Consider the following 27,451-nt stretch of genomic DNA (forward strand, 5'->3'; position numbering starts at 1 on the left):
ATGGGACGAGAGGAAGAAAAGGACATATATAGGATAGGGAGATGGGAAAAAGTGAAGAAGAGAAAGGGACAACATAAGAAGACAAGAACAGGGTAGGAAAATGGAGGCAGGAGAGAGAAATAGGATGAATAGGCAGATGGAAGGAGAGGAATGAGTAATGGAAGTTGAATAAGCCATTAGTACAGGATACAAAGGAGGCAGAAATAGGGAATGGAGTAGATTGAAGAAGAGACAGGAAAATATGAGAATTGTAAAGGAAGAAAAGCAAAAAGAGAAGCAGGTAGAAATAAGAACCACCAGGAGGAGAAAGAAAGGAAAAAGTGATGGGAAGAGAAGAGGTGGACAAAACAAAAACAAATGTCATTATACCATCATCTGTCAGGCAAAGGGCTTTTAAATACCTGAGCCCCATCCCTGCTGAATTCAAAGGTCCAAACTGTTGCACCCATAGGCTTAAACCCCACAGGTAACCTCCTCTGGATGCCATAGCTAGCTAATGTTCTTCCCTCTATCCCAAGTATTGGGGATTGAACCCAAGGGTGCTCTACCACTGAACTACATCCCCAGCTCTTTTTATTTCTTGAGATAAGGTCTCACTAAGTTACTGAAGCTGGCCTCCTGCCTCAGCCTCCTGAGTCATTGGGATTACAGGCATGTGCCACTTCACCCAGCCTTGGCTAGGTTTCTTAGGACTCAGTCCTCTACTAACATAGAACCTACATGTTGTTCTGAGTCACCACTTTTCATGCCTTCCTCCCCCACTTACTCCTGCCACGCCCTGGAATACATCCAGTTTGGGCCAGGCCCCAAGGAACACAGCACATGCAGTCAATGGTCCTGACCCAGGCTAGGGAGGAGAAGTTAGAAAAGCCTTGCAAACAATCCTTCACCCACACCAAAAGGCCAAGTTGCTGTCTCTTCCTACCTTCTCACAGGATATAAAGGAGATCACAGAGAAGTGTTATAGAGTTCAACACCAAGTGCATGGTGGAGCAGGAAGGGTGGGGTCTGTTTCAGAGCTCTGCTGACAGGGAGAATATAGAGAGGCATAGAAAAGACAGTATGTTGGCCTTTAAGGAGCAGGAGTTCAGAAGAGCTCTGGACTCCTCTGTGTGATCTTGGACAAGTCATCTAACCTTGCTGGTCCTCACTTTTGGCCCAATGAAGAAAATACCAGTTTAATCATCTAAAAATATTGTTTGGAGGATGAAAAACACTGGAAAAACACTTGAAAATATATAAAGTACTGTGGGAATGAAGATGATGAGGCCAGTCAAGCTGGGAGGTCCATATGGGGGCCAGTCACAAGAGGCTTTCTTTGCAAGGCTGAGTTATGTGAACATGCCACTGCACAATGGACATGCACACACAGAGTCTAGTCCAGGAGCTTGAGACCCTTTAAGGGGCTGGCTGTTTCAAGGCAGAATATAAACCAATTCCAGATGCCACTGCATCTGCCTCTATAGACAAAAGGGTAGATATGGGGATTCCCTACCAATTCTGAACCCAGTTTCTGCTTTCCGAGAGGCAAAGGAGAGGAGAGGAATCCATCTGAGTGGGAGAGGAGAGCATCATAGGACCCCAAAAGGAGAAGGCCAATAGTTACAAGTTAGGGAGGGTACCAGGTCCCTTTAGTAGATAAACAGGGGGTTAACTCATAGCTATCATAGGTTTAGTTATCAAGGAATCAAGCAGCAACCCCATGGACTAGTAGTATCTTCCAGACTCAAGGGACAGCAGAAAATTATTCCATTTCTAGCTTTTATGCTACAAATACTGTTTTAGCCACATAATCTAGTATTCACAAATATTTAGTCTCTCATTTGATTTTATATATCTGACACTGGTCCTTGCTTCTATCTAAATGTGTCCTTGTTTTGCTAAGCCCCCAAATGATCTTCTCCCTACCCTGCCTTCTCCATACATATATAATCCATTGGAAAAGTGCTAAAGAAATTCTAAGGAGCAACCACACTGACTAGAGATCTTCTAAGCTGAGAAGGTAATGTCCTAAGAGCCTAGTTTTCTAACACCAAAGAAAAAAGGTCAAAAGGTTGGGGGTCTCCCAGTCTCATCACTTCTGGCTCATAGTCCCATTTTGTCTTGATTCCCACCCTTCTATGCTTCTAAAAGCTAAGACTGCCAAATAAATATAAAGCCCACTGAGGGAGGCTCACTTTCCCTTCCTCAATCTTTGAAACCCTTCAGGCCAGGATGACCCTCCCCAAAGGCTAGACTGCCTTGGACTCCCATCCCATGTTACTAACCTTACTAGAGAGCCTGTTTGCCTTTAGAGATGATCCTCTGGTGCATGGTGCAAAAGAAAATTAAGTAGTGAACAGGCCAGGTGGATGCAGGTAGCTCTCCCACCCCTTCATCCCCAATGCCCTCAGCTTAGGCCTTGGTGCATGAGATTCACAGCATCCCCTAGCTTCCCCAACCCAATTCAGTCCTCTCCATCTGTATTAGAGTTGTTTCCCTTTCTAGGCTTCTGGATGAAAATGAGGATGAAAGTGAAGATAGGCAGCTCTTTGTGACAAAAAAAAGGAAGATCCCTCATAGATAACTTTCCAGAGTCTTAAGGGTTAGAGCTAGAGAGATGAGTATCCAGAGTGAGGTAGGACCAAAAGAAAGCAACAAACATCCAGGACTAGGCCAAAATCACTTCAGGAATATGAGATATTTCCAAATAGCAAGACTTTCTCAGGGTCCCCTAAGCTTCTTCCAGGAAGTCAAGGCTATACTACTTCTGACCTTAGCCTGGTATTCTTGAAGTATTAGCAGGGAAAGTTCCTGCAGATGCCAGACCAGGCTGCAGGAGAAAGTTTTTCATCAATTCCTTTCCTGTTCATTATTGAGACCGCAGAGAAGATAAATGTATCCAACAGAGTCTCCTGAAATGGAAAGCCAAGTTCTAGTCTATGCTCTGCTCCCAATTAGCTGTGGGACCTGGGGAACATTACCTTTCAGAACCTTCACTTTCTGCTCTGAAAAATGAGTATTTTAATACCTATCCAACTTTTGTCCAAAACCTCCAAACATATTCAAGACTCATTCAATCACTGAAGCTGAAACAAAGTGTCATGCTACATTCCTCTCTTTCCTTTACCTCTCTAGTCAGTTACCAAATTATTTGTTTCTTTTCATCCCAAGATCCTGATTACCTCCCCTAGTGGTCTACTACAATGACTTCTGAATTCTTCCTTTTCTTCCTACATACAAACCACTAAAAATGTTATTTCTAAAAGCAAATCTGATCAATTCTCTTTCTTTTAAAACTCTTTTTGCCATTCTCTATCTCCTAAAGGGTAAAAGCCAAAATCCATAGCTTTTCTGAGATTTTCATCGTTCTAGCCTCTGCGTATAATGTTTCCTCTGCCTAGAATACTTTCTCTTCCCTGTAAACAGGGTGTTAGCACAAATGTCATCTCCTTTGTGAAGCGTTCCCCCAAGGTACACACTGTTAGTCACTCCTTCTTCCTCAACACCCCCATAGCACTTATCAGACTGTTCCATAATTATTCATGGATCAGACTGTAGTTCATGATGACTGGAATTGTATCTTATCATCTAAAAATGAATCCCCATGTCCAGAAGAACCTGGCACAGAGTAGACATCGATATATGCTTATTGAAGGAGTAAAGGAAGCAGGGGCCCCACTGAGAATTATAATGCATGTAGAAGAACATAGTTTAGGCAAAAGTGCTATAGGATCATGGGGAAGAATCAGCAAACCCCACACAGAGAAGGGAAGAAAGGTGTAGGAAATTTCTGATCTTAAAAGGGAGCCCCACAGCTGGGAAAGAACAGGACAAGGAGAAAATTCCCCACTGCACACATCCCCAAAGTTGACCAAGCAGCAGCCAACAGGCAAAGGCCAAGGTAAAAGCAGCAGGAAGGGAAGGAAGAAAGAGAAGAGAGACAGCTGATACCCCAAGCTCTCTGAATGCCCAGGCATCACAGCGGTGCTGTCAGAAGGGGGTGGGTCAGGGTAGGGATCCATCTGGAGGAAATCGGAAGTGCTGTGGGGATAATAAATAGGGTGGACATGGACGGTGGTGATGGTGGTGGTAGTGGAAGAGGAACAGGAAGAAGAAGCAGAGGCAGATGGTGGGCTGGTCCCGAGGCCTTCAGAACTGAAAGACTGTCCAGATGAAAGGCTGCGCATTCGCCGCAGAGAGACCCGGCTCGTCAAGAAGTGGCCAGCCTCGCCCTCTACCAACCTCTGAGATCCCAGGCCATGCTGTGGTTCCGTCAGGCGCTGCCGGACACTGCTCTGCAGGCTGGGGGCTGCAAGGAGAGTGGAGAAAGTGTGAGAAAGGGCCAATTCCCTTTGGGCAGCAGGCAAGCAGGTGGCCATATAGAAATGCCTGCTGGAGATCACTCTGGGTCTTTGATGCCCAATCTAAAGAATGGGGTACCACCTCCCAAAAACCTCCCACCAGGGGTCCTAAAAGGATGGGAAATTGAAGATGAAGTGCCCAGGTCAGTTTTAGTGGGAACTCCAATGGAAGGAGACCTAAGACCAATGTCACTATAAAGGGAGGTGGTAAGGCAGTTAGTGGGAGGACATAGGCAGGGAAGGGTAGAACAGGAATTTGGAGCAAGGTCCGGGAGAGCACTAAGAACCAGCCTTTTCAGAATGCCAACTTCAGGAAATAACTTGTAACTTAGACAAGGACTTACACACAAACATTTTCACCAGATCACTATTAATAATTGTACGAAAGTAAACATAAAGGTAGGACAATGGGAAAACAAGAATACATATACTATAGGGATATTAAAAGTGAGACTCATGCCAGGTGTGGTGGCGCACGCCTGTAATCCCAGTGGCTCAAGAGGCTGAGACAGGAGGATTTGCAAGTTCAAAGCCAGCCTCAGCAAAAAGCAAGGTGCTCAGCAACTCAGTGAGATCCTGTCTCTAAATAAAACACAAAAAGGGCTGTGTATGTGGTTAAGTGGTTAAGTAGGTTCAATCCTCAATCCCTGGTACCAAAAAAAAAAAAAAAAGTGAGATTTTAAAAACAGAAAAATACCTGTTGAAATGCTCAGGGGAAGAAAAAGGATTAAAAAAAAATAATAAGCATATGTAGCCAGGCATGGTGGCACATGCCTGTAATCTCAGCAACTCAAGAGCCTGAGATAGGAAGATCACAGGTTCAAAACCAGCCTCAGCAACTTAGCAAGGCTGTAAGCAACCTAGTGTGAGACCTAGACTTAAAAATAGACAACGTAAAAAAAAAAAAAAGAGTGGCTCAGTAGTTAAGTGCCCTTGGATCTAATCCCTGGTACCAAAAAAAAAAAGAAAGAAAGAAAGAAAAAAGTATATTTAATAACACTGAACTTTGGTTTTAAAACACTAGAGTTTGAGACCAGACCTTTCCACTTCTAGCTTGATCTTATAAAAGTTACATCTCATTTCAATTCATAATTTGTAAAAGTCTGCAGTGTTGTTCTGATACTTCAAAGTAATATCTTTAAATACCTATCATAGATCATAGCACTCAATAAATGGTTGTGGTTATCATTACCTTCACTGTTTTAAAATTTTCACAGATAAAAGACTAAAAAAACAAGTGCTCAGCTATGGTGAGACTATGAATGCCTTTTCGATACTACTATTTACCCTTTTTTACTCTACATATTTCTCTAATATGCATGTAAACAACCATGATCCATCTCTTGGATCAATTCTGCTAATCAGGCTCTTGGAAGATGAAAACCACCATGCCCAGTGAAGGGGTAGCTGGACACCAGTAACTTACGAATGTGCCAGAGCATCCAGCTTTGGCTCAATCCCAGCTCAAACTGAAAAATAAATGTAGACCTTTGTCTCTTTTCCTTCACCCTGAGAGATTAGCTGCCCTGATTTCTCCTGAAGATGTGAGAAAGGCCCAGGTTAAAAGGGTGGCAGAAGCCTTGGAAGGGACTCTAGGAAAAAGCACAGTTACATAGTGATAGAGAGTTGGAAGGCAGGGCTTCTGTGGCTGGTGGCCTTCAAGGCATTAGAAAGAGGCTGAAGAGAAAAAGGAAGCCCATAATATGAAGGGGAAGAAGAAGGAAGAAGGTAGAAACAGGAAGGAGGTGAGAAACCTGAAAAAGAAAAAAGAAAGGCCTGGTTTTTCCTTCCTTCTTTCCCTCCCGGCCCAGCTGGAAGAAAGGCAACTAAAATACCTGTGTCACTGGGCTGAAGGGAGAGCCAAAGATTTTCATCACTATGAATATTCTCTCTCCAGCTCTTGGCTGAGCAGGCTGATTCTTCTCACCCCCGAACCCCTCCCTGCAGTTAGTAAGGATGGTGCTGAGGGGACAAAGGGAGCAAGCAGGGATGTGAGGCAGGCAGGAAAGGGGGTCCATGGGGGTAGGAGTGTTGGTTTAGTCCCAAAAGTTGGAAAAAACAAAAGCCCCAAAGGGGCTCCTCAAACCGGGGTATTTCCAGAGGGACTGATCATCCGAGCCGGCGGATGTAGAGCAGAGAGAGCGGTCACTGAACCTACGCCCCATCAGCCAGGCAGCATCTAGGGTCAACACCCAGGCCAAAAGGAGAAGAGAATCTGATTTATGGAGGGCTTCAGCCTGCCCATCAATGAGAGATGGGAAAAGCTGGGGACAGGGCATGGATTAATCGCTCAGAGCTAATTAAGGTCCCTTTCAACCTGTAGAACATAGGAACATGTAAACTGTCAAGGCAGGATCCAGCTCTACCTGTCTATGATCCAAATCTTCGTAGCCCTTTCACTAAAATCCTAATGAGATACCAGATCAGGGAGACAAAGAGACTTGGCTAGGGGCAAAGTATCACTGCGAAATTTACAAATAAATTTTGTTTAGAGTGAGGATCCAGCCCAAGGAAAGGATCTAGCCTTCTGAAAGTGAGTCCCTAAACAAGCCATGGCTTTCTGCCATTCCCCCTGAACTGGTGCCACAATAGCTTTACCATAAGGCCTATTATGTTTAACTAAAATAACCTCTCATCCAAAAGGAAAATTCAGTGGTGGGTCAATAAAGGAAAAGTCCCATCATTTACTAAGGAATTCACCTAGAATGTTGTTCCTTTTGCCGTGGCTCTACTCACTCTCATCACTTGCAAGGGAGAGGGAAGGCCCAGGACAGAGAATGGGGAGGTTCAAGAGCTCAGATGGAAAGCAAGACATGCTTGTGTAGGAGGTCCCTCCTGGGCAAAAATGTCTTCCCAGCTGGGAGACTTTAAAGGTATATCACTTTAAGGGACTGTTGCTTAATGGGGCCTCCCACAAAAAGGCAAAGAGAAGAGAAACATCATTCCATTCATCTGTTTTAGCAATTACAAATAAGGAAAATAAATAAATGCAATGAAATGAATGCCATTTTTCATAGTGAATCAAAATCCCTAAAGAAAATTATTTTTATAAAAGTAGATAGCTGGGGAGAGGAGGGAGGATAAATAGGAAAACAAAGAATGAAGAGAAACACATTTAACACAATCAGCCCAGGACAAACAGGGCAAATAGCAAGGAAAAACCATCAAAAGGACAACTATTAAAAAAAAAAAACCCTGGGCTGGGGATGTGGCTCAAGCGGTAGCGCGCTCGCCTGCCATGCGTGTGGCTCGGGTTCGCACCACATACAAACAAAGATGTTGTGTCCGCCGAAAACTAAAAAAAAATATTAAAATTCTCTAAAAAAAAAAAAATTTAAAAAAAAACCCTGGTGTGAATTGTGCTTTATTAACCAAGGTCATGAGGTGAAGTGTTTCCCTGGTTATCCATCCCATGTGCTATTTAAGCCCAGCAGAGGCCATGGACTTTTCAGCGTGTATCAAAGATTCCTTTCCTCAAACTCCACCAATGAGGTCACCTACACTGCATGGACAACGGTGACACAATTTCCTCATCCATGTCATCCACGTCGTCGGTCATGATGAAGTGGGTGGGGTTTGGGCGTGTACTGCCCATCCAGCTGGGATCTATATTGAGGGCAGCTACCAGTGAGTGCATGCCAGGGTTATTAACAATCTGGAAACCACAGAGGATCTCGATCTGTTGCCAGCGGTGCAGGCGCTCCCTCAGTGCTGCTGTCACCTCGCTCAGGGCTTGCCTGAAGACAAATAAAAGACAACTATAGTCATGGACTGGATGGGAGTCCAAAAAGAATGAGGCCTCTTTTCAGAGAAACAAGCTGGAGGTATGTGTGTGAATTATAAACCCAATAAACTTATAAACAAGGTGGGAGCTGAATCAGGCCTAGGGTGGGAGAGCAGAACTGTCACTCCCCCATAAGGAAATGGATTAGAAGCTCTATATGCCCTCAAATTCTAAAGGTAGTATGGACATTGCCAGAGTTGATAACTGGTGCTACTTACTTAGCTGTTAGGATTTTATGATCCACATCATCCAGGGAAGAGCTGTGGGCCACATGGAAGGTACCAAAGAGTGTGTTTCTCTTCTTTTTTATCTTCTCAGCCTGCAAAGATGAGGCCCCCAGCTTAAAGAGAGCAGGATTAGAGGTTGAAAGAAATGAGAAAGGGCTTCCTGTGACTGGGTTCCCTTTCTCTTAACACATCTTGGGCTACCCAAGGAAGAGAAAGATGGGAAGGGAAAATGAAGGCAGTGGGAGGGAATAAAGGAAAAGAGGAAAGAAGCAAAAGGATTCCCTGTCAGGAAGGAGAACCTCTGTCCAAACAACAGCCTGGGCCTGGGAGACCTTTCCCTCTACCTGCTTCCACTTGCTTCATCTTTCCCAGAAGGCAGGAGGGTGTACCCATACACCCTTATTCCCTCCTCCAGAAGCTTAGGACATTATCAGGAGCTGTACATCAGGAAAAGAAATAGAACCCACCACAGGATATCTCTTTGCCCAAAGGGAGGTATAAGATGAGGCAAAGAAGAGAAAGAGGGCTGGGAAAACAGAGAAGGGTGGGGAGGTAAGAAGGGGGCAGAAGGAGGACCACAGAAGGGCAGGTCTTACCCCCTCCTTAGCCACCAGCAGCTGCTTCTCAGCATTTTGCTTCTTGATGTTGTAGTACTGCACCTCCACCTCATGTGTCAGCTGTAGCCACTTCTGAAGGGCCTCTGGAGCATACCATGAGCTGTGTGATTCCAGCTCCTTCTCTGCTTTTCTCAAGGCCTCCCGAACCTATACAAACAAGAGAATGTGAGGGTTTTTTTTTTTTTTTTTACTGATTCTTTGTTTACTGATACCCTTTCCAACACCTCTCTATGATGCTTCAGAATTCCGAGCTTTTATCTGCCTTACAACTTGCTCAGGAAGGAGAAAGGGCAAGCATTGTTCTTCAATTTCATGTATAAGGAAATAAGCTCAGAGAAGGAAAGTAACCTACTCAAGATCACACAGTCAATAGGGTCAACCAGAATTCAAAGAGATATTTTTTGCTCCCATTCTAGGGTACTCTTCTATCACATCAGCTGACACTCCTCATCATGTATCTTCCCTAATCTCTTCAGGAACAGGTCACTTGGGGCATCACCTTACTAAGAGTTAGGATCTATGCTTGGGCCTCAAAATAGCACAACGTGGCAGGAAAGTACTTGGTTAGGAAATTGTGTCATTTGCAGAAAATGGGTGAACCTAGAGACCATCAGACTCAGAAAGTCAGACTCAAGACAAGTACTATCTGTTTTCTCTCATATCTGGAAGTTGTGGGGTAGGGCAGGAAGAGGATGTCATGAATGTAGAAGAGAGACCATCAGTGTAGAGGAAGGTAAGGAGAGGTACTGGGGAGTAAAATCAATCATTTTATGTTATATGCATATACAAATATGCCTCAGTGGAAGCCACTCTTCTATATAATTAATATGCACCAATAAAAAAGGGGGGAAAAAGTATTCAGTTGGGAATCTGAAATCTAGTTCTGGTCCCTGGTCTGTCACTTGATGGCTGTGTGACCTTGTGTTTTCTTAGAAGATCTTAATTTATGGGAGTAGAACCTTTCTTCCATACAAATCCAAACCATCTGTAAAGGGGTGATTTCAGAAGAGAGTGGGCTATTTTTTGTGGAAGATATGTAAACAAATCATGTCAGATGATTCCTAACCCAGGAGTACATTAGCCTTAAAGCTCTCCAAAGTCATTTCAAGCCTACATCCGAAGTCTATGATCTCTCTGTAAACAGGGCAGGTAGTCTTTGAAAAGTACTCTGAGATGGAAAGAAAATGAGTTTTCCCATACCTAACTTAGGTAATGCCAACAGAGGTCCAGAAATGAAGGAACCAATGTATAAGTAGAAATCTCCTCACTGACTTTCTCTATAAGGGGCACACAATAAGGCAGATTGACACAAAGCACACAAGTGTGAAAGGCCTGAAAGTATACACACACATTACATACACTGGATTCCTTACTATCTCACTCAGGCTACCAGTATAAGTGATCCCCAACTCTCCCAGCTGGATGCTAACCTTCAGCTGTTCAGAATCCCAGAGTGCTCAAGATTGAGAACAGTCTCATAATCTCCAACTTCAGCCACTGAGGCCGTGTATCCCACAGCCTAACCCAGGCCAGGAGGGTCTTAGTAAAGGACAGGACACCTTTCTTCCTGTGAGAGCCAGTGAAAGCATCAATCTTCATTTGATTTAGGATCTTGGAAAAAAAAAAAACTGTAAAATGCCCCTCTCCTGGTTTTATGGATTTAAAATGAAGAACAGATATCTTAGAGGCTAATAAACCAAATCTGAAAATTTATGATCAACTTGTACATTTAAAAGAGTTAAAGCGAGGCTGGGGATGTGGCTCAAGCGGTAGCACGCTCGCCTGGCATGCGTGCGGCCTGGGTTCAATCCTCAGCACCACATACAAACAAAGATGTTGTGTCCGCCGAAAACTAAAAAATAAATATTAAAATTCTCTCTCTCTCTCTTTAAATAAATAAATAAATAAAAGAGTTAAAGGAACAGGATAAACTAAGTAGGGAAGAATGGAGGGAGAAGAGAAAAAAAAAGAGAGTAAATATAGGAAAATGTGATCATCCTGGGAGGCTGGCCCACCAGGCTAAAAAACCTGTTTGTTTAATGAGAGAAATAACTATTAAATAGGGAAATGAAGAATATCAGAAGCAGAGAGACAGAGACAGACACACTGTTCAACACATAAGTAACAAATGCCTGAGGAAAAGAAGACAATAGATGGGCAAGTCAGAGTGCACAAGTCCTATTCTTTTATTCTATACCTATGGTTTTTAATATTGTCACACACTTTAATCACATGGGGAAACTTTTAAAATACAGATACCTGTCCCCTAACTTAGAAATTCTCATTTAATTATCTGGGCATTGACCTGGGCATTCAAAACTGTTTAAAAACTCCCCAGGTCATTTTAATATGGCAGCCCAAGTTCATAACTACTAAAGTATATATTTTAAATATTATCACCAGACTTCCACTGCCACAGGGCTTTATTACTACCATTCATAGGACTTCTCCATTTCTCATAGTAGAAGAATAGATTAATGCAACAGGTCATGGTAGAAGAATAATTCTGAACCAACATCTGGAAAAAAGGTGCATAAATTATGAAAATCGGATTTTTTAAAATATCTGAGAGCCGAAGAAGTGATTAAGAGTAGGTCCACAGTTCCCTAAGTATAATCCAGGGACCTCCAAGTGTCCCTAGCACCTTTCAGAGAATTCATGAGATCAACACTGTTTTCATAATAATACTAACACATTATCTTTTTCACTCGTCGTCTTTCACAACTGAACTGCAGAGTTCTCCAGGGGCTATATAATGTTTGAAATCACAGACTGAATACAGACACTAATGTAAGAATCTAACAGTCTATTAAGCCAGACATTTAAATGATTTGCAAATTTGTAAAGAGTCATTTTTCATTGTTTTTTTTAATTTAGTCTTTTCAGAAAATATGTTATTTGTGTTAAAAGGCAAGGGGTTTAGTATAGTTCTTTTAAAGGAATTAATTTTTAAAAATTTTCTCATTTTTAATTTCTAACAGGGTAAATATCAACAATCCTGCCCCCCCAAAAAATGTTCTTTTAAGTTCCAAATGATTTTAAGAGTAAAGTGGTCCTAAGACCAAAATGTTTAAGAACCACCAGATTAGATTAACAAAATCCAGAAAGGAAAAAAAAAAAGCCTTTTTAAGGTGAATTAACAATTGCACATCAATATCTTCCCTGGAGGCATCTGATGATTCTAGGTGAGGGCTGAGAATCAGACTTGGGCCATACAGAAGAACACCACTGGGGCACAGAGAAATAAACCTTTTGTGAGAACTGAATCTCTTATAGACTTTCAAGGCTAAGGTGAAAAAAATCTACTAGCTCTCAATAAAAATTCAGGACATGACTATGAAACTGAGACAAATCAGAGCTAGACTCAGTCTTGTAAAACTATAACCCAGCTCCAACGCAGCTCCATCTCTGTCAAAGGGTGATCCGTGCCTCACCAAACAAACCTAACAGGAGAAAAGCTGACACCTATACATGATGGAAGGTAAAATCATCTGGATCTTCTATTTTTTATACACATCATCTAGCATTTAATAAGATAAGTTATTACACCTAAGAAGATGAAGAAAAACACAACCAATAATCTGGAGGAAAAATAAGCAGTCACATAAATGATCCAGATGTAAGAGTTTACTAGACAAGTATTTTAAAATAACCATACTGATGTGTTAAAGAAAATATAGGAAAAGATAGTCATAATAGATAGAAGAATGTGAATTTTGGACAGGGAGATAGAAGAGTAAAGAAAAATTGATATTTGAAAGTTTAAACCTACTAAATGGGTTAAACAGCAGAATATAAGATTAAAAAATTCAAAGAAGCCGGTTGTAGTGGTGCACACCTATAATTCCAGCGGCTCAAATGGCTGAGGCCAGAGGATCTGAGTTCAAAGCTATCCTCAGTAATTAGTGAGGTCCTAAGTAACTTAAAAAGACCATGTCTCAAAATGAAACATAAAAAGGGCTGAGGATAAGAACCCCTGGTTCAATCCCTGGTACCAAAAAAAAAAAAAAGAAAAGAAAGAATTCAAAGGAGCTGGTCATGATGGTGGGCCTGTAATCTAAGATATTCAGGAGGGCAGAAGGATTGCAAGTTGAAGGCTAGCCCCAGCAATTTAGTGAAAGCCTGTCTTAAAATATACAATAAAAAAGGCTGGGGATGCAGCTCAGTAATGAGGGACCCCTAGGCTCAGTACCCAGTACACAAAATAAAAATTAACAAAGTAAAAAATAAAGAAAGAACTCAGATACCTAGCACCACAAAAACAGGGGAAGAAAATAAAAAACACTCAGATTGAACAGGGCACAGTGATGCACACCTATAATTTTAGTGACTCGGGTGGGTAAGGCAGGAGGATCACCTCAGTTCCAGGACAACCTCAGCAATTTAGTGAAATCCTGTCTCAAACTAAAAATAGAAAGTACTAGGAATGTAGCTTAATGGTAAAGTGCCCATGTGTTCAATCTCCAGTCATTCTCTCAAATATAGCAAAAGAACAGTGTATTATTGGAATTTGTTTTTTATCCAATATGACAAATTTTAAACAGAAAATAGCCAAATCAAAGCAAAAGAGGAAAAAAAAATAGAACTGAACATAAATTACATGTAAAATACACCTAAAAGACTGAATATAAATACTGAATTCTCAGAAAGGGAGAAAATTGAGCAGAAGCAATATTTTAGGAGATACATAAATCCTCAAAAAATGCTGTTAAATGTTTTATGTTCATTGTTACTAATCATTTTTTCATAAGTACTTGTTGAGAGTTCTTATTGGTTCATTTTAGTTATATATAACATTAGGACTCATTTTAGACATGATTATATAAACATGGAATATATTTGTTCTAATTCAGTTCCCAATACTTCCCCCTTTTCCCTCCCCTCCTCCCTACCCCGTTCCCTTCCCTCTACTGATCTTTCTGCTATTTATTTATAGTTTTTTTAATTAGTGTTTTGTGGATGAACATAATGGTGAGATTCACTCTAATATATACATACATAGGAAGCTTAGATCATGATTTTTAAACTTCCATACCCTTACTGATGTTTTAGCTGTTCATTATCAAAAGTGCTACATTTAAATCTCTAACTTTAACTATGAATTTGACTATTACTCTACTAGTGCATTTAACTTTTGCTTTCTTTAAAAATATTTTTGGGGGGTCTGGGGTTGTGGCTCAGTGGTAGAGCGCTCGCCTAGCAAGTGCGGGGCCCTGGGTTCGATTCTCAGCACCACATAAAAATAAATAAATAAAGATTGTGTCCAACCACAACTAAAAAATAAATATTTTTTAAAAAATATTTTTTGGTTGTAGTTGGACACAACACCTTCAGTTTCATTTATTTATTTTTATGTGGTGCTGACGATCAAACCCAGCGCCCGGCATGTGCTAGGCCAGCGCTCTACCACTGAGCCACAACGAAGCCCCTGCTTTATATATTTTTAAACTTTATAATTAGGTGCATCCAAATGAAGAGTTTTTATATATTACACTGAATTTACCTATAAAATATCCATTTTGTCTCTATTAATACTTCTTGACCTAGAGAATACTTTGTCTGGTATTAATATACCTACACCTGCTTTATTTTGCTTAGCATGTATCCTCTATCTTTTTTTGTTTGTTTGAGTCTTGTTTTTTAATCTTTTTAGCCATTCTATGCCTTTTTAATTTGTTTTAAATTTTAATTTGGTATATATGCATGACAATTCATATTACACAATTTTTCATGTCTCTGGTTGTACACAAAATAGAATCACATCCTTCATGTCTTCAATACATGTACTTAGGGTAATGATGGCCATCGCATTCCACCATCTTTCCTACCCCTATACCCCCTCCCTTACCCTCCCCCCACCTCTTTTACCCTTTGCCCTATCTAGAGTTCATTTAATCCTCCCATCCCCCTGCCCCCAGCATATTATGAATCAGAGAAATCATTCAGCATTTCGTTTTTGGGGATTGGTTAATTTCACTTAGCATTATATTCTCCAGCTCCATCCATTGACCTGCAAATGCCATGATTTTATTCTCTTTTAATACGGGTAATATTCCATTGTGTATATATACCAGAGTTTCTTTATCCATTCATTTACTGAAGGGCATTTAGGTTGGTTCTACAGTTCAGCTATTGTGAATTGTGTTGCTATAAACATTGATGTGGCTGTGTCCCTGTTGTATACTGTTTTTAAGTCTTTGGGGTATAGACCGAGGAGTGAGATAGCTGGCTCAAATGGTGGTTCCATTCCCAGTTTTTCAAGGAATCTCCATCCTGCTTTCCATATTGGCTATACCAATTTGCAGTCCCACCAGCAAAGTATGAGTGTGCCCTTTACCCATATCCTCGCCAATACTTATTGTTTGTATTCTTAATAGATGTCATTCTGACTGGAGTGACATGAAATCTTAGAGTAATTTTGATTTGCATTTCTCTAATTGCTAGAGATGTTGAACATATTTTCATACATTTGTTGATTGATTGTATATCATCTTCTGAGAAGTGTCTGTTCAGTTCTTTGGCTCATTTATTGATTGGGTTATTTGTTTTTGATGTTTAGATGTTTTAGTTCTTTGTGTAGCCTGGAGATTAGTGCTCTATCTGACATACATGTGGTAAGAATTTGTTCCCAATTAGTAGGCTTTTTATTCACCTCACTGTTTCTTTACTGAGAAGAAGCTTTTTAGTTTGAATCCATCCCATTTGAGTCTTGATATTAATTCTTGCACTATAGGAGTCTTATTAAGGAAGTTGGGGCCTAATCTGACATGATGGAGTGTTAGATCTACTTTTTCTTCTAATAGACATAGTGTCTCTGGTTTAATTCCTAGGTCGGTTATCCACTTTGAATTGAGTTTTGAGCAGAGTGAGAAAGGGGGGTTTAATTCCATTTTGTTGCATATAGATTTCTAATTTTCCCATCACCATTTGTTGAATAGGCTATCTTTTCTCCAATGTATGTTTTTGGTGCCTTTGTCAAATATAAGATAACTGTAATTATGAGGGTTAGTCTCTGTGTCCTCTATTATGTACCATTGGTCTACCAGTCTATTTTGGTGCCAATACCATGCTGTTTGTTTTACTGTTGCTCTGTAGTTTAGTTTAAGGCCAGGTATAGTGATGCCATCTACTTCACTCTCCTTGCTAAGGACTGCTTTAGCTATTCTGAGTCTCTTATTTTTCCAGATGAATTTCATGACTGCTTTTTCTATTTCTATGAGGAATGTCATTGGGATTTTGATTGGAATCGCATTAAATCTGTATACTTCTTTTGTCCGTATGTTATCATGTTGACAATATCAATTCTACCTATCCAAGAACAAGGTAGATCTTTCCATCTTCTAAGGTCATCTTTGACTTATTTCTTTAGCATTCTGTAGTTTTCATTGCAGAGGTCTTTCACCTCTTTCATTAAGTTGACTCCCAAGTATTTTATTTATTTATTTATTTTTTGAGGCTACAGAAAATGGGGTAGTTTTCTCATTTCCCTTTCGGAGGATTTGTGACTGATATCAGAAATGCCTTTGATTAGTGTGTGTTAATTTTATATCCTGCTACTTTGCTGAATTCATTTACTAGTTCTAGAAGTTTTCTGGGTCTTCTAGGTATAGAATCATATTGTTGGCAAAAAGTGCTAATATGAGTTCTTCTTTACCTATCCGTATCCCTTTAATTTCATTCATCTGTGTAATTGCTCTGGATGGTGTTTCAAGAACTGTGTTAAATAGAAGTGGTACAAGAGGGCATCCCTGTCTTGTTCCAGTTTTTAGAGGGAATGCTTTCAATTTTTTTCCATTTAGAATGATGTTGGCCTGGGTCTTAGCATAGATAGCTTTTACGATGTTGAGATATGTTCCTGTCATCCCTAGTTTTTCTAGTGTTTTGAACATGAAGCGGTGCTCTATTTTGTCATGCTTTTTCTGCATCTACTGAGATGATCATATGATTCTTTGTTTTTTAAAGAGAGAGAGAGAGAATTTTTTAATATTTATTTTTCAGTTTTCAGTGGACACAGCATCTTTATTTTTATGTGGTGCTGAGAATCGAACCCAGTGCCCCGCGCATGCCAGGCGAGCACGTTACCGCTTGAGCCACATCCCCAGACCCTGTGGGGGATGTGATGAATTACATTTATTGTAATTCATCACAAGTCTGTGGATGTGATGAATTACATTTATTGGTTTCCGTATGTTGAATGAACCTTGCATTCCTGGGATAAACCCCACTTGATCGTGGTGCACTATCTTTTTGATATGTTTTTGTGTTTAATTTGCCAAAATTTTATTGAGAATTTTTGCATCTATGTTCATTAGAGATATTGGTCTGAAGTTTTCTTTCTTTGATATGTCTTTGCCTGGTTTTGGGATCAGGGTGATACTGGCCTCATAGAATGAGTTTGGAAGTGCTCCCTCTTTTTCTATTTCCTGAAATAAATTGGAGAGTAATGGTACTAGTTCTTTTTTTAAATGCCTTGTAGAAATCAGCTGTGTATCCATTCGGTCCTGGGCTTTTCTTGATTGGTAGGCTTCTGATGGCAACTTCTATTTCATTGCTTGAAATTGATCTGTTTAAATTGTGTATATTATCCTGATTCAATTTGGGCAAATCATATGACTCTAGAAATTTGTAGATGCCTTCAATATTTTATATTTTATTGGAGTACAAGTTTTCAAAATAATTTCTGATTATCTTCTGTATTTCTGTAGTGTCTGTTGTGATATTTCCTTTTTCATCATGTGTGTTAGTAATCTGAGTTTTCTCTCTGTTTCTCTTCATTAGCATGGCTAAGGGTTTCCCAACTTTATTTATTTTTTCAAAGAACCAACTTTTGTTTCTGTCAATTTTTTCAGTTGGTTCTTTTGTTTCAGTTTCATTGGTTTCAGCTCTATTTTAATTATTTCCTGTATCCTACTCCTTTTGGTGTTGATTTGTTCTTCTGTTTCTAGGGCTTTGAGATATAAGTCATTTATTAAGTAATTTATTTGTTAACTTTTTCTTCTTTTAAGAATGAACTCCATGCAATGAACTTTCCTCTTAGAAATGCCTTCATAGTGTCCCAGAGATTTTGATGTTTTATCTGTGTTCTCATTCACCTCTAAAATTTTTTTTAATCTCCTCTTTGATGTCTTCTGCAACCCATTGTTCATTGAGTAGCATATTATTTAGTCTCCAAGTGTTGGAGTAGCTTTTATTTCTTATTTTATCATTAATTTCTAATTTCATTCCATTATGATCTGAAAGAATGCAGGGTAATCTCTCTACTTTTTTATATTTGCCAAAAGTTGTTTTGTGGCATGTTTTATGGTCTGTTTTAGAGAGATCCATGTGCTGCTGAGAAGAACATGTATACACTCATTGAAGGATGAAATATTCTACTTATGTCAGTTAAGTCTAAGTTATTGATTGTATTCTTGAGTTCTATAATTTCTTTGTTCAACTTTTGTTTGGAAGATCTATCCAGTGGTGAAAGAGTTGTGTTAAAAATTATTGTGTTGTGGTCTATTTGACTCTAGAACTTGAGAAGAGTTTGTTTGATGAATATAGATGCTCCATTGTTTGGAGCATATATGTTTATAATTGGTAAGTCTTGTTGGTGTATGGTCCCTTGAGCAGTATGTAGTGTCCTTCTTTATCCCTTTTGATTAACTTTAGCTTGAAGTCTACTTTATTTGATATGAGGATGGAAACCCCTGCTTGCTTCCGCCATCAATGTGAGCGGTATAATTTTTCTCAACCCTTCAACTTCAGTCTGTGGATGTCTTTTCCTATGAGATGAGTCTCTTGGAGGGAGCAGATTGTTGGGCCCTTTTTTTTTTTTTTTTTTTTGATCCAATCTGCTAGTCTATGTCTTTTGATTGGTGAGTTTAGGCTAGTAACATTCAGGGTTATTATTGAGACACGATTTGTATTCCCAGATATTTTTGTTTATTTTTGGTATATAACTTGACTTGGTTTCTCCTCTAATTAGTTTTTCCTTTAGTGTAATACCTCCCTCTGCTGATTTTCATCATTGTTTTTCATTTTCTCTTCATAGAATATTTTGCCAAGAATGTTCTGTAGTGCAGGCTTTCTAGTTGTAAATTCTTTTATCTTTTGTTTATCATGGAAGGTTTTTATTTCATCATCAAATCTAAAGCTTAATTTTGCTGGATATAAGATTCTTGGTTGGCATCCATTTCCTTTCAGTGTTTGGTATATGTTGTTCCATGATCTCCTGGCTTTGAGGGTCTGGGTTGAAAAATCTGCTGAAATACATATTGGTCTCCCCCTATATGTTAAGATTCTATCCTTATTCTGTATGCTAGGCATTTACATTATAATGTGCCTTGGTGTATATCTGTTGTGATTTTGTACATTTGGTGTCCTCTAAGCTTCTTGTTCTTGGGTTTTCCAATTCATTCTTCATGCTTGGGATATTTTCTGATATTATCTCATTGAAGAGATTGTGCATTCCTTTGGTTTGAAACTCTGTGCCTTCCTCTCTCCCAATAACTCTTAGATTTGGTCTTTTGATGCTTTCCCATAATTCTTGGATGTTCTGTTCATGGTTTCTTACTATCTTCACTGTGTGGTCAACTTTGTTTTCCAGATTGTATACTTTGTCTTCATTATCTGACGTTCTTTCTTCAAGTGATCTAGTCTGTTGGTTATGCTTTTTATTGAATTTTTATTTGGTTTATTGTTTCCTTCATTTCAAGGATTTCTGACTGTTTTTTTTTAAGAGTCTTTATCTCTTTCTTGAAGTAATCTTTTGCTACCTGTATTTGATCTCTTATCTCTTTATTGGAGTGTCAATTTTTGCCTGCATTTGCTCATTTAAGTCATTCTTTAATTCACAGATAATTTTAATTATGAACCTTCTGAACTCCTTTCCTGACATTTCATCCACTTCAATGTCTATGGATTCTATTATTGTAGTATCCTGGTTTGTTTGGGGCATTTTCCTCCTTTGTTTTTTCATGTTGTCTATGTGTCTTCCTTTCTTGCAGTGTGAATCTGAGATATTACAGTTTCTACCCTATATTCTTGTAGTATCCATGCAAATTGTCTGTACCTCACCTTGATGTTGGGCTTCCAGACCCTGCTGGTGTCCCTCAATGTATGCTACTGTTGACTCAAGGTGGTGGCAGTAATAGCCGAGGTAACTCAAGGTAGTGGAGGTGCCCCAAGATGGATGCAACATCTTACAGAGATGGGATGAAAGGGGGGCCTTACACTGCCTTTGGGATGCCTGCTATGAGTTATAGCTGCTTCTAGGCCCTGTCTGTTGTCAAAAGGTAGGGGCTACTGCGTAGGGAAGGCTACGGTGATGTTTGCAGTGTCCCAAGATGGAAGTGGGTTAGGCTTGGGCTACCAGTTGGGGAAGGGGCGGTGGCGGGGTCCCTTGGGCTGGGTCCCACAAGTTGGTGTAGGCTGATCTGTGCCGGGCCTGAGCTCTAGTGGGTGTCTGCCGGTGGTGGGATGGACCCAGGCCTACTCTGAGCCTGGGTCCCACGCAGGTCTGTATGGGCAGATCTAGGCCAGGCCTGAGCTCCAGCGGGGGTCTGCTGGTCAGAAGAGGTGGTCCTATGCTGGAGCCTGAGCTCAGGCAGGTGTCTGACAGTGGTGGGATAGACCCAGGCCTACTCTCTCATCTATCTTTTTTCATCCTTTACTTTTAACCTTTTTGTGTCCTTAAAGTGTTTCTCTTGAAGAGTATATTGTTGGGTTTTGTTTTTTATCCAATATGACAATCTTTGCTTTATATTATTTAGTTATTTTACATAAACCAAACTTCAACAAGTTCAGAGGATTAAAACCATACAGCATATATGCTCTGACCACAATAAAATTAAACTAGAAATCAATAAGAAAAATACAATTAGAAAAAGTCCTAAAATGAAAAATCAAATAAGACACTTAAATTTTCCTTTTTTGCAAGTAAAACACTTCTAAACAACCACAGATCAAATAAGAAATAACAATAAAAATTAAACTGAATGATAATAAGGCATAAAATATCCAAACTATTAAATGCTACCAGGTACGACTGCACATGCTCATAATCCCAGCTACTCAGGAAGCTGAGCCCGGAGGATTACAAATTCAAGGCCAGTCTGGGCAACCTAGCAAGACTCTGTCTCAAAATAAAAAGGAAAAAGGGCTGGGGATGTAGCTCAGTGGTAAAGCACCCCTGTATTCAATCTCTAGTACAGGGGTTAAAAAAAAAACAAAAAACTATAGAACATTGCTGAGAGAAATTTTAAAAGATCTCAGTAGATGACAAGATAAATTATGCTAATAGACTGGAAGGATTATTTGACTAAAAGTCAATTTTCCCCCACATCAATGTATGAATTCACTACAAACACAATCAAAATCCCAGAAGGTTGGTTGGTTTGTCTTTCTTGAGGGAGTGGGATAACTGAATGACAAGTTAATAAGGAAATACAAAGACCCTAGACTAGACACGGACATACTATAAAAGAAAACATCTGGAGAACTTAACATTACCAGACTAAACAGACAAATAGACTAAAGAACAGATTTCTGAATGATCATTTTACAAATTATCTTACTTAGGGGGGAAAAAAAGATCCTTAACCTCTTTCTCATATCATACACAAAAATAAATAAACTATATACCAGAATGTGAAAAGTCAAACAATAAAAATTTGAAAGAAAATTTTAGGAAAATATCATAGGGAAAGATATTTTAACAAGAAACAAAAAGCACCAACCATTTTTAAAAAATTGATGAAACTGAGTTTCATTGAAATCAAGAACTTGTGTTCGTCAGAAGACAACATTAACAAACTATAAAGCAAGCCACAAGTTGAGAGAAAATATTTCGTTTATGTGTGTATATCATATATTATATGATACATAAATATATATATATATATATATATATATATATATATATATGAGATACACAAGGACTCACTATCAGAGTATATAAAGAATTCTTAAAAATCAATAAAAGACAACTTAATTTTTTAAGTGAGAAGAGATTCCCAAATCAAATGGTCAATAAATTTATGACAAAGTGCTCAATAACATTAGGGAAATGAAAATTAAAATCTCAATGAAATACCCATTACTTATCTATTAGAATGTCTAAAAATACCAAGATAATAGGTCAGCTAGAACTCTCATACACTGCTGATAGCATTATAGATTGGTACAACTATTGGAAAACTGGTTTAATTTTTTTTTTTTTTTGGGGGGAGGGTGGTACCAGGGATTGAACCCAGAGATACTTAACCACTGAGCCACATCCCCAGCCATTTTTATTTTTATTTTTTTATTTTGAGACAGGATCTCACTAAGTTGTTGAGGTTGGCTTTGAACTTGGGATCCTCCTGCCTCAGTCTCCTAAGTCACTAGGATTACAGGTATGCACCACCACACCCAGCCTGTTTGGTACTTTCTAATAAAGCCAATATAGAATGTTCTATTATTATATGTCCAACAGAAATGAATGTTTATGCCCACCAAGAGATATATGCAAGAAGATTCACAGCAGTGTTAAGTCATGAAAGTTTAAAAAAAAATTTTTTTTAATTGCAAACAATTCAAGTGTTTATTGACAGGAGAATGGACAAATTATAGTATCCTTGTACAATGGATTATTACTGAGCAATGAAAATAAACCAGATACACCACATGCAACAAAGATGACTCTCAACTTTTAGGGACTTAATGTTGATTGGGAAAAAAAACACACACACACAAAAGCATATATGTATAAAGTCATTTTTATGAAGTTCAAAATTAGGCAAAACTAGGTTTGAGGTTGTGACAGAGGACACCTTCTGAATGAAATATTTACTAGGGCAAGAGTTAGCTGGTTGTATCTTGATCTGGGTAATAGTTATATGGGTACATACATACATAAAAGCTTACCAGCTTTATGCTTATGTTTTACATACTTTATGCAAATACCTCAATAAAAAGGTAATAAAATAATTCATCACCTGTTATTCACTGTTCTTTGAAAAACACCTCACCATTTATCGCTACTGTCTTTCTTATTTTCTTGGTACTAGGAATTGAACCCAGGAGTACTTTACCACTGAGCTACATTCTCATTCCTTTCTATTTTTTATTTTAATACAAGAGTTTTGCTAAGTTGCTTAGGTCTCACTAAGTTGCTGAGGCCTATCTTGAATTTTCAATCCTCCTGACTCAGCCTCCTGAGTCACAGGATTACAGGTGCAAACCACCACACGTGGCTTCTACTACTCTTATTGGTAAGAGTCTAATGACTGTAGAAAATAGACTTTGAGCCATATTTCAAGTCCTCACACATGAGAAAGTTTCCAGCCAGACCCTAGGCCCTTACCCTTTGCCCACCCCTTGGGGTGTCCAGGGATTTGGAGACTCTCCTACCTGCTCCAGCTCTTCCTCAGCATATTTTTGGCGGCTCCGCTCATTCTCAGTACCCTCCCGCAGTTCCTTCAGCCGCTGGGCTTCCTGCTTGGCCAGGTTGATCTCATCACGTAGCTTCTTCTCCAGATGGACTTTCTCCACCTCCACTGTGCGGTGTTCCTCCTGGGCCTTGTGTAGCCTGAGGGGCAATGTAGGGAGCTGGAGGAAGCCAGGCAAGGGGATGCCAGCCAACATGCCATGAGTCATGGCAGCAAGAAGGAAAATGAGAGCACTTGCTCTCTGTATTCATTTTCCCTACTCTGCTAACTGGCTAGCTCTGTTGGCTAGGATACCATAGTCATTATCCTAATTCTTACATTGGCCATCATTTGGCTGCCAGTAATTAAGGTGTGAAGTCTGGTTCCCAGGCATCTGAATCCCTCCTCTAAAGTATCTCACATACTACAATCATAACAACCATCAGTTCACAAGGCATTTCACATTTATTCTCCAGGCAGATAATGATATACTGGTATCATTATCACCTGGGACAGATGTGAATATGAAGGGTTAGGAGAAGGAAAATAACTTACAGGAGGAACTGAAACTAGAATTAAAATTATTGTGATTTCAAATACCACAGTATTTCCCTTATTTTGGGGTATCTGGAAGGTTCAATTAATGTAGAACTTTACAAGCTATACAAAATCCAGGAAAAACCTAATGGTTGAGACATGAATGACATGAAAAAAAGTTCAGGAAGATGACAAAGTAATTATTGAACTGGACCTCTTCGACTACTAAGCATCTGATCCCAGAAGCACAGAAAAACAAAATTCATGCCAAAGAGGATCAACAGGGTTTGGAGAGCCCCTGCTGCCCCAGGTTCTGAGGTCTCTTCCTAGGTATCTTCCACAGTAAGATCTCAAGGGTATCAGTCATAAAAATCTACTTTTGTACCCACCCACATATTCCCTCTACTCATTGACAAAACCTTCCATCTAGGAAAGCCTTCCTTCCTCTCTTCTTTCCTCCACATATCTATCCATGTTAATTTGTTCATTCAGCCATTCACCAAGTTCTGTCAAGGTGCCTACTAAATGTCAAGCCCTGTAATATTATGGAGACAAATCACCAAACTGTCTCTCTCACTGAGGTGCTTAGTAACCTAGTTCAACAAATACAAGTAAACAGTTAACTGTCTACAGTGTTGTAGGTTCTACAATGAAGAGAACCCAAAGGACAGCATAATCAACTCTGCCAGAGAGGAGTTAGAAAAGGGCCTCAACTAGACCCAGATGAAAGGGTAAGAGCTTACTAATCCCACTAAAAAGGGAAAGCACCTGTCAGGTCTTCCTATTTTAATAGGAACACAAAGTTATCAGTATACTATGATAGGAGGGTAAAATGATAAAGAAGAAAAATATGAGATAAAGAATTGGGGTATAGAAAACTAAAGATTGACTAAAGTACAAGACCCATCGAGAAAGGCAATGATCACTGAGAAGAGGCAGAAACAGAACTCAACCTTTTGGGGAAAAAAAAAAAAAAAACCCTAGTCCAGAGTTGTCAGTGGCTGAGGACTCCAAAGATGTGGTGGAATAAGCAAGGAAGAAATATTAGCTACAAGCTTCTGCTAACAATTGTAGTCCGCTGCCTAATTTGCCCCTGGAGAGAAAAAGGAATTGAACCTTCTCAAGGTGTACAACAGATGGTGCTACAAGCACAGTTAAAAAAAAAACAAAAATCAGAGGTGCCATTTCCTGCCTGCATCTCCTTCCCGTGCTGAATATCCTCCTTTATTGTACTCTTCTTCCTTTACTGTACTCTCCTGTAACCCAATTGTAAGAAATTATACCATTAGGGATTTGATTCTTCACTGAAATACTGTCCTTTCTGAAAGATATCTCCTTAGAAAAGCCAATACCATGGTATGTCTGCCCTCTTTCTGTAATAAGGATCTCCTTCAAAGTAGAACTGAGCCTAGTCCATTTTCAAATTCCCAATAGGATCTAGCAAAGATGGATATTGATAAATATTGTTGGGTGCAGAAATGAACAAATAAAAGCACTACCCCCACCCCAAGGCAACAATGAATTAGCATTACAAAGAAGAAAATTAGGCACCGAGATTGCATGATTGTGAGTCCTAACTCCAATCTCAACCAGTTTTTCCCCCTTTCTTCACAGCAAAATAAGAATCAAAATCTCTGCCTGTCTCAAAGAATTATTTTGAAACCCAGTGAAATCCTAAATGGAATGTACAAATAAATGTCAAATTACATTTATTTACTCAAAATATCAGGAATTCTGTAATTAAAGCTCTGTAGTGGCTGGCAATGGAGATCTATTAATGTCAAGGTGGCATGTAGGCTGTTGACACTGTTAGAGGAGGGTATGCGAGTATGTATGTCCAAGTCCGGTGGGGAATAGGGCCTGTCTCTAAGTGCTACAGTGGTCATTAAGCTCAGGAGGCCTTAGGGAGCAGGGAAGGCTGGAAGCTTAGTTTTACCCCCAAACTTGGAATGTCTCCTGCCTAGATTCTTTTGTCTTTGGAATGAAAACAGTACATGTTTTTCAGACAAATGAACTATGGGATTCCTCAGACAGCAGCAATTAGTCCCTATGTGGCAAAGGGCTGAGGAATAAGGGCCCAGCAGAATAGCCAGGATTCAGCTAAGAGATCAGAACCCCTTACTCCCTCAAAGCCCATTCCATGGAAATGAGTCTGGTAAGCCTGCTGCCTCAAGTAAGGCTACCTCCCCTCAGTCCCATATCATGTCCTCATTGCCCTTTCCTATATGTGAGTTTTATTGCCCCAAAAGCAGTGAATTTCTGGTTCTTAGATGTCAGAAAGTTCAAGAATTGACTGACTGACGACTGATACTCTCTCTTTTTACAACTAAATCTTCTGCCACCATTTTAAAATCATGTTTCATTTTGACAGCATCCTAGATTATCAGAGCTAAAAGTGTTCTCCTAGAAGAGTATGATGCTCTCCACAGAGGGTAAGATCTCAAGGGTATCAGTCATAAAATCTACTTTTGTACACACCCACATATTCCCTCTACTCATTGACAAAACCTTCCATCTAGGAAAGCCTTCCTTCCTCTCTTCTTTCCTCCACATATCTATCCCTGTTAATTTGTTCATTCAGCCATTCATTCACCAAGTTCTATCAAGGTGCCTACTAAATGTCAAGCCCTGTACTAAGCCGTAAATATTATGGAGACAAATCACCAAGCCCTTCCCACTACTAATGAGGAAATAAGTGCAGGAAGGGAAAGGATTTACCCAAAGTCATACAAGTCAGTACTTAGAAGACTAAGGCTCCATTCAAGAGATAACAAAGGTCAGTAGGAAAAAAGGTTTATGAGGTTTCTTTGAAGAACAGTGAATTATATCTATATATATGGGAAGGGAAGCAGTCTAGAGGCAGGACAGAAGACAGAATGACCCTTACTTAACAAGCCATCTAACAGGGGAGTTCAAGACTTATGAGAACTAAACATTTCTGAAGCTTAGAGGGAAGAAAGACAGAAACCAGCTTCCCCCCAGGAGGAATAACTGCCCAAGGCAACTGGAATAGCAGAAGCTAGGCTTACAATACATTTCTGGAATGGTGAGACAGCCTGGACAGTGATGTCAGCCTAGTCTCAAGGGTACAACCCAGGTGGAAACAGGTGGCTCCCAAGAGCTAGCAGCACCAGGCTTGTAAGGAAGGGACAAGGCCTTACCTTTCCTGAAGGTCATGCAAACTCTGCTCAGCTCTGTGTAAACCCTCCAAATCCTTCATCATCTTCTTCATGTGCTCCTTGGAGTAACGGTTCTGGATATAGGCAAACCAGCAGCCGCCCACACCAATAACAATAGATACCACCAGCATGAAGTCCTTGAGGTGATTGTGGCGGGTCACTGCCAGAGAGGAGAGGGCATAATGAGTCAGGGTGCCCACTGCACACTTAGCCTTGCAGACTCACTGCATCCCCTACTTTATGATGCCTCCCCCTGGCAGTCACACATTTCTCTCAGGAAGAATTAGTTTATCAGACACATACTTGCCATATACTACTACAGTAAGCTCTGTGCTTATTTCTCTGCTAGTCAGGGCCTAGGTTGGAAAGGTTGA

At 39.8% G+C, this 27,451-nt stretch overlaps 1 protein-coding gene and 1 non-coding gene across 4 annotated transcripts in view; one reads left to right on the forward strand and one right to left on the reverse strand.

Moving 5' to 3' along the window:
• Stim1 (stromal interaction molecule 1) overlaps window positions 1-27,451 on the reverse strand; it is a 215,694-nt gene that overhangs the window by 1,895 nt on the left and 186,348 nt on the right. For 2 of the 3 annotated variants that reach the window (XM_034636606.2, XM_071616436.1), the window contains exons 6-12: window positions 27,060-27,237; window positions 23,345-23,522; window positions 8,951-9,118; window positions 8,346-8,446; window positions 7,845-8,080; window positions 6,430-6,522; window positions 4,225-4,291 (exon numbers count right to left, since the gene is read on the reverse strand). In XM_034636606.2, the coding sequence (XP_034492497.1) occupies window positions 4,225-4,291; window positions 6,430-6,522; window positions 7,845-8,080; window positions 8,346-8,446; window positions 8,951-9,118; window positions 23,345-23,522; window positions 27,060-27,237 (1,021 nt within the window). The remainder of the gene's footprint in view (window positions 1-4,224; window positions 4,292-6,429; window positions 6,523-7,844; window positions 8,081-8,345; window positions 8,447-8,950; window positions 9,119-23,344; window positions 23,523-27,059; window positions 27,238-27,451) is intronic. The other variant, XM_027942482.2, reaches the window with a different exon arrangement.
• Window positions 14,137-14,209, forward strand: Trnaa-agc (transfer RNA alanine (anticodon AGC)). The gene has a single exon. It is a non-coding gene; the product is annotated as a tRNA-Ala (tRNA).

The sequence above is a fragment of the Marmota flaviventris genome, chromosome 9 (assembly GCF_047511675.1).
Source record: "Marmota flaviventris isolate mMarFla1 chromosome 9, mMarFla1.hap1, whole genome shotgun sequence".
NCBI lineage: Eukaryota > Metazoa > Chordata > Mammalia > Rodentia > Sciuridae > Marmota > Marmota flaviventris.